We start from the raw sequence: 13,298 nt of genomic DNA on the forward strand, positions 1-13,298 counted from the left end.
ACAGCACGTATACTGGACATTTCCATCAGGGCGAGAGGTCTATTGGGCTGCACTCTTCCAGATTTGGAGGCAGCTGAAGGCAAGGCCTGTGAAGGGCACCTCCAGTCCCAGCACCTGCCATCTACCAGGTGTGCAAAACAGATGTGCTGAGTCACTTACTTACTTGTGTTCTTGAGCACCTACTACATGCCAGACACTGTCCCAGGGAAAGGGAATATGTCAGTGTCAAGCCTTGGGTTTCCTGGAGCTCACAGTCTAAGGAGGGGCGGGCAAGAAACAAAACCAAAGAAAACATACTAGCAAGTGCATAACACAATTAAAGAGAGAAGGATGAAGGAATCCGGCTGGGCCTTATTGAGTAAAAACTGGTAACAGGGCAGAGTGAAAGGGAATCAAGCCCGAAACGAAGATTGCAGCCAGATTCTGATGGACCTTGAGTTCCATGCTAAGAAATTTGAACTCATAGTGGAAAGCCAATGAATGACCCATTTAAGAATTTTAAGGGAGTCATGGGATTCTATCCTCAAAACCAAGAGCACACTGTATATACACTGTATGTTAGCTAACTTGACAATAAATACACATATATATAAATATGTAATATTTATACATATATATATTTATAAAGAATTGTTAAGAGACACTCCAGCAGCTCAGTGGGGGATGGGCTGAAGGAAGAGAAAGTGATGGGAGGCACACCAGAGACCATCCCGGCAGGTCAGGGGGAGTGTGGCACTGGCACAGAAGCAGTAGCTAATCCCAAAGCTGATCCTGGACTGCAGTGGACAGCTCCCTGTGACTGCCGGGAGGGGAAGGAGAGCAGGGGAACAGGAAGACATCCCTGAAGAAGCCAGCTAGGGCTCTGAGGGACAGTCTGCTACAGAATCCGGGGCTCTGCTTCAGGGACTGCGTTATGGGTGATAAATTCATGGCCAAGTTACTTTCTTATGAAGGTTACCACAGATACATCAGCATGACAGGTGGGGCGTGGGGGAGAAGGTTTGGCGGGTTCTAGTTGGAGCTGAATATTAGATTCCAGTCACTATTTGATTGATCTTTTAAGCAATTCTGGGATTCTGTCACTTAAAAACCAATAAATCTTTGAAGGCCTGGGGAAAGCAATGCAAAAGCAATAAATCTCCATTGTGGAGTATGAGAAAAATAGGCCAAGCTTCTGGGGTGGTTTGGATGGAGGGATGGGGATGCGGGAGCCCCATATGACAATCCGCCCTTCTCCTCCTTGCCTTCCTGTGTGCCCAGTTCTACCAGGTAGAGTGGATTAGATCCATGGGGCTCCCAGGGGCAGCAAGCAGATGGGCAGGAGCTGGGATCTGGCTGAGCTGGACCAGAACATTCCTGGCAGACAGAGGAAGGAAGGTACCTGGGTGGGGCCTGCAGCTGAGGCTCAGGAGTGAGGCTGCTGGTGAATGGGCTGCTCCACGCAGAGATGCTGGGAGTCCCAAGTTATGGCTGGGCCTGCACAGTCCAGGGTTGGAGGACCCCTGGGAAAGCATCTTGCCTACCCTGGATTCCCTAGTCAATGGAAGTTCACTCCACACCAGACCCACCAAAAGGTTACTGAGTCATCACTTAACATCCCAGGCATGGGCAACCCAGAACTTCTCGAGGGAGCAATGAACTCAGAAGGAGGAAGCAAGGTCCACGTACAGGTATTGTGCAGAATGAGCTCCATGACCTTGGACTAACCACTCAGTATCTTAGACTACAGCTCCCTCCTCTGATATGGAGATGGTATTTCCCACCCAGCTTACTCACTGAGTCAGTGATGATCACATGATACAGTGAAATTAAAGGAGCATTCAACTATAAAATAGGATTCCAGGCATCCATGACCCAATCCATCTAGTGAGCTCATTGTGCCCTGTGGTTAGAGAGCCTTCGCTGTCTTCTCAGCACCCCCCTGTCCCCCATCTGTGGGATTCTTCACCAGTCTGCTTTCCAGGGTTGTGCCTATCTCTCTGGACAGTGCAGTTTTTCCATCAACACACCGTCCCCACAGGCTTCATATTATCTTGTTTTGCCACTTTCATCTCAGTATTGTGTCTGCTCACCTGCTTGATTCCTTATGTCCCTTCCGGTTCACATGCATGCTTGCTGAAAGATAAGCCTCAAGAGGACAGGTATATATATATATATACCTTGTTTCCTGCTACAACCCTATTGCTTAGCTCAGTTCCTGGGACATAGCAAGGGCTCAATGAACATGTGTTGAATGACCTAATGGTCTACTGCCTTCCAGGTGGGGCTCCTAGTGTCTAGAGTTCAAGGTGAAAGAGGGCTAAGGTAACTGAAATCTACTGTGTATTGCCACTACTGTCACTGCAGTTGGCCTGGAAGTCATGCTAGCTGGCACTGGTTAATCTCCTTCTCTTCTTGGCAAATGCCCAAGCAATAGTATAAAAATAATCCCAGAAACTGAGCCTGTACCCACCCTCAGTGATCCAGAGCCTTGGGAAGAAAAGCAGTCAGACATTTCCAGACACCAAGCCTTGCCCCTTTGAGCAGTGACATTTAATTTTTTTTTCCCAATGGAAATGCCACCAAAATATGTCATGCACAACTTTCTCCTTGGGAGGTTGCGAGAAATGAGGGTTGGCTTACGGTCAGCTGAACTGACTTTAAGTTCTGCCTGTACCCCTTGCTGGTTTTATGGCCCAAGTCAACTTACGTGGTTTATCTTAGTTTCCATATCTGCAAAATGGGGAGATGATTGTCCCAATGTTGTGAGGATACAGATAGTTTACGTTACAGGGACAGACATGTAGCAAGGGCTTACTTGTTAACTGGAAAGGCTCTTTTAACTTGAAGACACAGAACCTTTAATGGAACCAGAACAGCTAATGAACACCCACGGTTGAAGTGGGGCAGGGCCTACAGCACGTACTCCTCCCTGATTGCTGAATCTCTTTGTCTATTTTGTAGACTTGCCCTGTTTTTCTGCTCCTGCTCACTGTCATGTCTCACTGCTCCTGGGGCATTTCCATTCCCAGCTCCTAATTTACTTAGGATGTATGAGCTTATTACAATGGTGTGCAAACTAAAAGCATGTAGGCTCAGGGGGACATGTAAGGAGTACCTTTTTGGGAGAACTAGGAAAGCTTCCCTGGTAACAATGGTTTGGGCAGCTCAGAGGACCCCTTTTGGGCAGGTCTGGATGTAAATCCCATTTTCATCACTTGCTGACTCTGTGACCATAAACTTCAGTTTCCTCATTTCTAACAGGGATATAATAATACTAAGTTAGTCAAGGTTAAACTCTTGGAAGTTTACTTGCAATCCTACCCAGTGGCCAGTTGCCCAATAAAACATGGTGATAATTACTCCCATTGGTATTCAGCTGGCTTCGATGCGTTTTCAGGGGTTCACAGACATGTAATCTGATTCATCTTGAGGATGGGACCCTGAATTCTCTGTAGAAGAATTAACTTTATCCCACCCCTGGGTAAAACCAAGATTGCTTCTTTCTCAGTACAATTTTTTCTTTAAAAAAAGTTTTTCTGAGACTTTGTGCTGGGAGGCAGTTAGGGACTCCTAAGTAAAAAGCAAAAGCCTTTCTTTGCCCATCATGGGATTAGGGTCTCAAAAGGCTTTGGAAATTTGAACAGGAAGGAAGTGGGCAACACTTGACCCTACAGGGAAAGTAGACTGCCAAACACTGTTTTGTAAGAACCTCCTAAGTGCCACGGAGAAGCAGCAAAGCTAACAAATAACTCTCAAAGGTCTGCCTTGCTTCGGGTACTTCTGTATTTCGTTCTAAGCGTCTGCAAAATTCCTACCACCCATGCTTCCCAGATAAGGAAAACTGAGGGTCGGGGGATTAAGTATCTCGCCCAAAGTCACACAGTAGTTTCAGAGCAGGATTTCAATCCAGGCCTGCTGCCACCAAAGTAACGTCCTCTCTGTCAAACCCCTCACCCCCCAGTAGCCTGAACACTACTGTGAGCTAGATGGAATCTACACCTGCCGGGAAGCCACAGTGGGGTGCCAAGTGATGAAGTCCCTTGCTGATCTGTAGACTTGCATTAAGGAAAGGGAATGCCTGGGTCTCCAATGTAAAGGCTGTGAGCTTTTGGTCAGATCTGGCCTGTGCACCTGGGTCAGCCGCTAACTTGCTGTGCAATGTGGGGCAAGCTGTTGCTTTTTCCGACCACACTCTCATCATCTGAGAGGCTTTCTAAGATTTTGAAAGGATGACTGATGCTGCTGTAGGAGAGGTAAGAGGGGAAGGGAGAGAGGCACTGGTGGCCTGAATGGAACACGATTTGGCACCCGTAGGCCCTGCATTCAAGTTCAGCTTTCCTACTTAACTTTTGTGCATCCTTGGGCATTTCTGAGCCTTAGTTTCTTCTTGTGAAAATGAGGATCATCATGTAGAGAATGTGTAAGAGAGTGAAATCCAGGTACAGAGTGAATCAAATGAAAATGTTGCATGAGAGTAGCAGGAAGAAAAGCAGTAACTCAAGTAATTATTATGTGACGTAAGAGCCACCACCTGTTTTGGCTCATCACAGGTAGGACAGTCCTGGAACGGCTGATGTGGAGAACATAAGGCGAAAGTTCTACAGCCAGGTGCTCCACAAACACCATGCACACCCACTGCAAGGCCTGAAGGATTCACCTAACTTAGGGTAGGACACAGTCCAAAATCTTCGGAAGAGATGGGAACTTCCAAATTGCTGGTAGTTGATCCCATTTGCTCTGCCACCTACAATTTCAGTGGAGAGCTGGGTCCAGGGTGGAAAACAGATAATGAGACCATCTCAGGAGCTTCCACCCTGGCTGGTCTCCAAGTCTCTGGCTCCCAGTCTCCACTGTCACAAGAGTGACACTTCAGTGGCTATCCGATGGTTCCCTGTGACCCCTCAAACAAGCTGGAGATTCTCAAACATGGCCCCATTCTCACCCAATCACTCCTGCCTTAACCTTTATGCTAAAGCAAACTACTGAGCCTTGGATTACTGACTCTGCATGCACCAGGCTGCTTCTCTCCTTCATGCCTTGCTCATGCCGCACCTTCTTACTGCCTTGACATCTTATTTCACATTTAAGAGACAGCTCGGTGTCATCTGAGAACGTCAGCTGGGAATTTCTTCTCCATAAGCATGCACCATGTTGGAATGATGTTTTCATGTTTCTTGCTCCCCAACTAAATTCTACCTTTCCTTAGGAAATGACTTATTCACAGCTAGTTCACTACTATCTCCCAAGCAGTTAAACAGTGCCTGGCCCTGAGGGACTGCTCAACAGGTGTTTGTTGAAGGAATGGATGAATAAACGAATCATTTGGATCCTTGTGCCCCAGCATTCCTGGTACATTTGACACTCAGTGCGTGCTTGTTTAACGGAACGGAGCCAACGTGAAAGCCGCTGCCCTCGTGCAGAGTACAGTTGTTTCGAAGAGATGCCCACCTTCCTGGCAACCAGGAGCCCAGGGACTCGCACTGGCTCAGCTTAGCTACTGAGCTACTTGCACTGCCTGGCCCAGAAGTAAGGTCCTGAACTCCAACAACCCTTCGTGAAAGTCAGCAGTATGACTTTTCAAGTCCTCCTGAGGGACTCTAGCACCCTAAGGCCCTAAACTGGACCAGCCCAGAGGTCTTGTCCCAGTTACATCATCTCTGACTAGTCTGTTTGTAGAATTCAGTGAGTTGGTCCCTATGTCTGTTAAGGCAGTTACACATGGAAAGGTGATCCTCCCAGGGGATTCTGTTTCCAGGCCTCCAACCCCACTAAATAAATGACCACAGGCCTATTCCAGGAAGTTCTGTCCCAGCCCTTCCCATGTTCCCATCAGCAGGTTCCCTCTGAACCAGTCACTGTTGGAGGAGAGGCTCCTGGCTCAGTGGCACCCCCTGAACTGAGTTTGGGGCTGTGGACTTTCATCTTCCATAAGCTCACTTGCAGCCAGTCCTGTTCATGGGCACTGAACAGTGCAGAGAAGAAGACCACCAAGTCCAAGAGAAGAACCCTCCTCACCTGACAGGGGCTCCCCGTGACTGAGCAGGCTTCAGCATCACCGTGATGGTCGTGTCTGTTTCATTCAGCGGTGTGTCTGTGTCATATTCTGGCATCGATGGAGCTGGACAGAGAGAGGAGGGCACTCAGCACAGGTCCCAAACCTGCTAACCACCTCCCTTTCTGCCATCGCTAAAGGGGCTCTGGATTGCCAGAAGGAAGAAGCTGGGAAAGGACGCTCACCCCACCACGTGGTGTCCCAGGTTTTCAGCCCAGTTCTCCTTCCAACCTGCCCCTGGGTTCCTTCAAGGTGCCGAAGAAATACAGAGGGGAAGGATGTCAGTGATGTGGCCAGTGGCCCTCAGTAATCAAATGGTTTTGCACCAAATAAACAGATGAATGCAGGAAGTGTAAGTACTTAACAAAGATGTAAAAACAGAGTCGCCCTCCTTAAACATATCTGAAATGCAAATTACAGCAGGGATGAACTAGTTCCTCTTATCTTTTCTCTCTCTTTTTGTTCACAAGACCCTCCCCTCTCTCATCCCCGAATGATGGGAGGACAAGGAAATCTAATCTCTCAGGAAGCTAATCTAGCCATCTGTATGATGAGCTATTAAAACCCATATCCCTTTTAATTCAGTATTTCAATTTCTGGAATTTAATCCTCAGGTTATAATCCAAACCAAGGAATTAAACTTTATTCTATAACATGTTTACTGAAGAGCTTTTCTCTGAAAACATGCAACCACAGGGGAATGTTTAATTAAATTACGTCCATCCACTTGACAGAACATTATCATGAAAGCAATGTACCAACATGGAAGCTGCTCATGGTATAAAGATTAGTGAAAACATAAAGCTGCAAAACCACTGTGGGTGTCTATGTAAAATACGTATGCCTACACACCAGAACTGCAGAGGTATCTGCAAAAACTGTGCACTGTAAAATGGGATCTGAGAGACTTCTGTGTTGATGTTGTCTGGTGGTGAAGGGGACCCTACTGGTGATGGCAGGTGAAATCTCGGAACTCCATGGCATTGTAACATTCATTCATCCACTCTTTCATTCATCAGACATTGCATGAGAACCTACGGCTGTGCCCTGCACTTCCAAAAGGAATATTCTTATAAGAAATCATATTGTTATGAACCAATTCGTATGGGAAGAAGTCCTACTTAATGCAATTGTGTGGTAAATGATTTGGTGAGTCACTCAGTGTTCCCGCTGGTCTAGTCTAATTAGTGTGTTTTTTACACTTTAGGTGGTTTGTGGGTTCGGTTTCCTCACGAACTACAGTGTTACACGCCAGGGGATGCATGGCCCTCCTTGCTCCAAACTGCGAGGTGGCAGCTGGCTCTGCCCTCTTTCACTGCCAGGAAAATTAGGAATGGGGAAAAACCGGAACACCCTTCTTCCTTTCCCCTTTCTAAGACAGATACCTGAAATTTTGGTGGCAATCCTCGTGGTGACAGGGGGCCCAAAGCCCTTTGCTGTGCTGGCCTTGATGGTGAAGGAGTAGGTGGTCCCCGGGTACAGACCCACAAAGAGGTGGTGGGTTTCATTCCGGAGCTTGAACACTTTCCCCCGCTGGCTGGAGAGGTCGGCACTTGGGTCCAGGGAGCCAACAGCCTTGTAGTTGATCTGTACAACAAGCCGGCAAACAAGCAAATAAATACCTCACACAAGAAGCTGGATGGAGCCCACCCAGGGGACTGTCAGGAGAGGAGAGGAGAAGAAGGCATGTAAGTCTGAACAGCAAGTTTCCGCTGTGATCGTCCACTTTACACTGGTCCCAGCCTGGCAAGACCACTGGGGATGTGCGCCAGAGTGCTGCTGCCCAACAGAAACAGAATGTGAGCCCCACCTGTGCTTTCCAGTCATCTAGGGGGCACAGGAAAAGAAAGTAAAATAGAAAGTAACATTAATTTTCATAACATTTTGTTGAACCCGATATATGCAAAGTATTATCATTTCAACCTATAATCAACATAAACATTTAATGTGATATTTTAGATTCAATTATTCATATTTGGTCTTAGAAATCTAGTATGTAGTCTGTCCCTACGGCACATCTCCATTCGTATGAGCCACATTTCAAAAGCTCCGTAGCCCCGCGTGGCCAGTGGCTGCCACACCAGACAGCACAGCCTGGGAGCAGTGTTAAGTGTGACATTGGACAAGAAGGGCTTGGAAGGCGCCTTCAAATGCAGCCCCCTGGTCCCTCCCTCCACGGGGTTTTCCCTGCTGCTCTCTCGTGCAGTACCTTGTTCCTTTTCCCCAAACCTCAGGGCATCAGGAGATGTATCTCATTTAAATATTGGGGAAACGGAGGCTCCACTGGAAGTAACTTGCATTAAGGCAGCACTCGCCAAACGTTCTGTGGCAAGGGCCTAGTTTTGTGTTTCCCAAGCCACTGCTGACCCTTAATCGTGTGCAGACCACACCACATGGGATTCATTGCAGGAGTCTGGTAATAGTCACCCGGGTCTGCGCTCTGTGTAACCAGACACGCCTACTCCCTCCCACCCTGGGGCACTGGGCAATGCCAAGGTACCATGGGAGCTTCTAAGTGCTCACTCTATTCCAGCACCAGCCCCCATAGATCACACTTTGAGTGCCACATTCCCAAGTCACACAGTTGTTAAAGTGACAAACACAGGATTGTGTGCTTATTTGTTTCATCTAGTTTGTTCTATTAAAAATGTCTTATTGGGGGCACCTGAGTGGCTCAGTCGGTTAAGCCTATGACTTCAGCTCAGGTCACGATCACACAGTTTTTGAGTTTGAGCCCCGCGTTGGGCTCTGTGCAGACACAGAGCCTGGAATCTGACTTGGATTCTGTCTCCTTCACCCTCTGCCCCTCCCCTGCTCATGCATGGTCTCTCTCTCTCTCAAAAATAAAAACAAACATTAAAAAATGTCTTATAAGAGTATAACATACATATGGAAACTATACGGTTCAATGAATTTTTACTAACTGGACACAGGCGTATCACCAGCACCCAGTCAAGAGGAGAACATTATAAGAACCAAGACTTAGCTGTGTGCCCCCTCCTAACCCCTCCCCGCCCCCCCTCGGCAAGGATAGCTTCTATCCTGACTTACACAAGGCACAGACTAGTACTTTCCACCAGTGGAATGATACAGGGTGTATTCCATGTCCAGCTTCTTTCGCTCTATAGTATGGGTGTCACGTGTAGCTCTATGTCATGCATTCTCAGGGTTGTCCAGGGTTCTACCCTTGACACATGACTACATCCATGTCTGTTGGATCTAAAAGCTGTGCTCCTTATTCTAGAAGTTGCTGCCTGGCTTGGAGACAACATTTCATTAACTAAGGATTGCATTCATTCACGGATTGCCCTGCTCTGCCACGAACGTTTCCTGCATACACCTGTATCCTGGGACCTGCACTGTGTACTGCTGTGTGCAGCCAATACGAGCGCGGGCTGGACCCTGGGCTCAGGTGTCTTCCACTCTGGAGCGAGGTACGTCAACTACACACGCACTTTCTACTGCGTTGTCTTCTGTCAAGAATGTCTTGTATGTGCTGGGGAGGCCAGACCCAGACAGAAACAGGAACACACCAACTTTACTTCAAAAAATAAGCAGTTCGTGCTTTCTGGCAAGGGCATCACACGTTTTAGAGAAAGAGGTAACCTCTCTCTCCTCTGTCAAGCACAAGCAATGTGACAATCGATGCTACATGTTGGGGAGGAGAGAGACCGGACTCCTCAGAGCAGAGCGAGCCCCAGAGGGAAAACACATGCAGCTGAAGGATCTGGGCCCCTTGCAAGCAAAGCCTGGGCAGGAATACCGGTCCTGCAGGTCCTCGGTGAACCTGTCCCCAGCTTTACCTCTGGTCACCCCCACCTGCTCCACGCTGCCTGAGGGCTGATCCCGGGGGTGGACACTCGCCTGTGCTGGGTAACGAGCACCCCCAGCAGCAAGACTGATGGTAGTTGATGCACAGGTTCCTTGGGCTCCTCCCACGTGAAGCTCCTGCAGCAACCCAGGGGACTTCCTGGAGGAATTCCACTCTGACTGCCTCCCAGGTAGCTGGCTGGGAAACACATCCATCACTGGCTACCTTCCTTTCCCTTCCTCACTCCCGCCTTTCAGTAGTCTACTTGTATTCAAATCTGGGTCTCAGGGTCACCAGACCAAGACAGTGTGTTCATGGAGGTATCTCGGGGGAGAAGTGAGCTGTGGGCAGAGGATGATACAGACTCAGAGCAGCAGTGAGAGCATTCTAGGTTCCCCACAGAGGGAACTGCCTGGACAAAGACCTGGGGTAGGAACAGTCTTGGGAGAACTGAAGAGCCAGTGTGACTGGCTGTGGTGAGCAAATGGGGGAGGTGAGCCCCCACTGTGCAGCTGGATTCCGGTTTCCCGGGGGCACGAGAACAGAGAAAACATCCAGAGAGCTCTGACAGGCGGCAGCCAAGCCCAGTTTACCAGGTGCTCATGCATCCTTTTGAAATTCCGCCCCCGTCCCCCTGCCTGGGCTGGTGGCAACCACACTGATATACAGACACTGGGAGGTAAAACTCATGCCTTATTTACTAGCCAATTCCTTTTCTGCACTCCAAATTCAATCCAAAAGCGACTCAATTTCCACCGAGCTGTCAATATAATATACCGTGCTCCCCTGCTCTCCTAACCTTTCCTGGTATTACAGGATCCTCACTTACTTGTAATGAAACACTATGAATAAATCAATGTATGTTAATATAGCGTGCCTTCAATTTTTTATGAAGGGCTTCACCAAATCTAATTCCCACTGCTTTGTCAGAAACAGTCTTTGAAAAATTTAACTTGCAAGTTTTACGAAGTTAGTGGGGGAATGAGCTGGGGAAGGAAAGCCAGAAGGTGAGAAAAATGGAATGGGATGGAGCCGTGGCCGTGAAATGTATAATGTGATGCAAATCTTTGGAAGCAGAGGAAGAGCAAACAAAATAAGAAGTTAGTAGGGGAACGGGTGCTGAGCTCCTGTCACCCTGAGTCTCTTTTGATTGCTGTCAGGGAGATTCCTGGCCAGAAGCCACAATGAGCACATCAGAAGAATCAGGTCCCATTACCCCTTTGTATCAGAAAGCGGTGATTTCCCATTCCTCTTGGGATTAAGAGCAAGTTCTTATCCTGCAGTTTTCATCAGCTCTCTGCAGGAGCTGGCTGCCCCTGCCCTCCCTCCTTCATTCCAAGGCTCTATTTTCAACGTCTGAAAAGAGCTGCGGTCTTTTTAGCCACAGGGCTTTTGCACCAACTGTTCTGTCAGCTCAGAACACTTTTTCCCTTCCCATGCCCCCCTTTCACCTAAATGATGACTCCTTATTCTTATATCTCACATAAAATGACATTTTAGCAAACATGGTTACCAGAAGGCTGAGGGTGGGGGATGTGTGAAATACGTGAAGGGGATTGAGTACACTTATCACGATGAGCACTGAGCAATGTATAGAATTGCTGGTGACTGAGGCGCCTGGGTGGCTCAGCGGGTTAAGTGTCCATCTTCGGCTCAGGTCATGATCTTGTGGCCCATGAGTGCGAGCCCCACGTTGGGCTCTGTGCTGACAGCTCAGAGCCTAGAGCCTGCTTTAGATTCTGTGTCTCCCTCTCTCTTTGCCTCTCCCTTGCTTGTGCTCAGTCTCTCTCTCTCTCTCAAAAATAAATACACATTAAAAAAAGAATTACTGAATAGTTATATTGTACACCCTCACATACACTACTGTAACATATAATACTGTATGTTAATTATACTGAAATAAATAAATACTGTAACATATAATACTGTATATTAACTATACTGAAATAAATAAGTAAAAGGCACCCTTCCCCCCCGAAATGTCACTTTTCAGGAGTGTCGTCTTTGACTCTCTAGTCCTCCTACTTTATGTTCCCCCAAATGACATCTCTCTCCTTTGAACTACTTGGTAATTTTACACTTAACCATGCAATTGTTTCATTAAGAGTCCCTTTTCCATGAGCCCAAGGGTTGAAAAAGTGAAGCCAAAAAGCCAAATGGGTCTCCTCATCTGCTTTGGTAAGTAAAAGTTGATCAGAGCCCAGCTACGCATTCACTTATGCATCAGCTCTGGCGGCCAGCCCACTACCAGGGTGGAGCCGTGTCACTGCGGCAGAAGGACAATGGCTCACACACTCTCAACTGTTCACTCTCTGACGCTTTATAGAAAGAGTCTGCTACCCCTGCAGTCGACTCTAAGCTCGCAAAGGGCAAGGATCTTACGCAGATTCTGTTCCACATTTCTTCCGCTTGCATGTAGGAATGAATGATCAAACCAGCTGGGTGGCTTGAGCAATTTGCTTAGCTTCTCTGAGCCTACAGGTCCTTCAGGCCTTCAGGGTTAAATCATAATTTTAACATCAGTTCCTGTTTTATGATGCAGCGTGACCCCTGCTTCTTTACTCCTGGAAAGTAGCCCCTTTGCTCAGAAGTGAGGCTCCAGGGGGGCTCCATGAGTGACAAGCATCGAGGCTCTGGCTGCAACGGACCCGGGGTCATCCTGCAAGGAACGAGAAGCCCTTCGACCCTAGGCTACAGAGGATGAGGCAAGAGAGGCAGCAAGAACAGAAGGCAGTGATTTCCCTCGAAGAGCCCCATCAGGAAGGGCTGGTCTGTTCCTTGGGCCTGCCGAGATGGAGCCCTGTTGTGCTCTGGGCTCCGGCTGAGCCTGGGGCAAGTTCAGACAGTGCAGCGGATGAGATTCTCGTCCTGAGAATGAGATGCTACCTGAGGACTGAGGGAAGATAGGAGATAAAGAAGGGGCGAGGAGAGTGGCCAGAATGCAGAAGCAGGAAGGTCAGGGATGCAATCATGGCAAAAACACAATCTGGGGGCACCCACTCTGTGCCAGGCACATTTAATCCTCAAAAAGATGATATGGGCTCTTTACGGTCATTCCCTTTCCTTAGCTCAGAAGAATGAAGCCCGCGTGAGGGAAGCGATGTGTGCCATCAGGCAGTATGCTGTAAGGACAGATGGGGACTCTGAAGCATTCTCTGCTGCCTCTACTTCACCATGGTCTCATCTCTCAGCTGGTGTGTGAATGTGGGCGCCATGATGTGGCAAGAGCTTGGATAAGTCTACCAGAACACGTACAGATAGATGCCCTGGGAGGACCAGAGGGCTGTTCAAAGAACCCACTAAAAAACAGATGACCCCTAGTGGAGGAAACCCCCAACAGCATCAGCCGGCAGTTGGGGGTGGGGGGGTGGGTAGCATGAAGTGAGTCAAGACCAGCCCTCCTACAGCTTGATGCTCCAGAAGCATCTTCTATAGCTTAGCACCTTCATGCTT

At 48.2% G+C, this 13,298-nt stretch overlaps 1 protein-coding gene across 1 annotated transcript in view; it reads right to left on the bottom strand.

Annotated features, from left to right (window-relative positions):
* The window catches only part of PTPRT (protein tyrosine phosphatase receptor type T), a 770,667-nt gene that overhangs the window by 281,245 nt on the left and 476,124 nt on the right, over positions 1-13,298 (bottom strand). The window contains exons 9-10 of the mRNA XM_029917352.1: positions 7,420-7,621; positions 5,998-6,100 (exon numbers count right to left, since the gene is read on the bottom strand). Coding sequence (XP_029773212.1) covers positions 5,998-6,100; positions 7,420-7,621 — 305 coding nt within the window. The remainder of the gene's footprint in view (positions 1-5,997; positions 6,101-7,419; positions 7,622-13,298) is intronic.

This window comes from Suricata suricatta, chromosome 12 (assembly GCF_006229205.1).
Source record: "Suricata suricatta isolate VVHF042 chromosome 12, meerkat_22Aug2017_6uvM2_HiC, whole genome shotgun sequence".
In the NCBI taxonomy this organism is placed as follows: Eukaryota; Metazoa; Chordata; class Mammalia; order Carnivora; family Herpestidae; genus Suricata; species Suricata suricatta.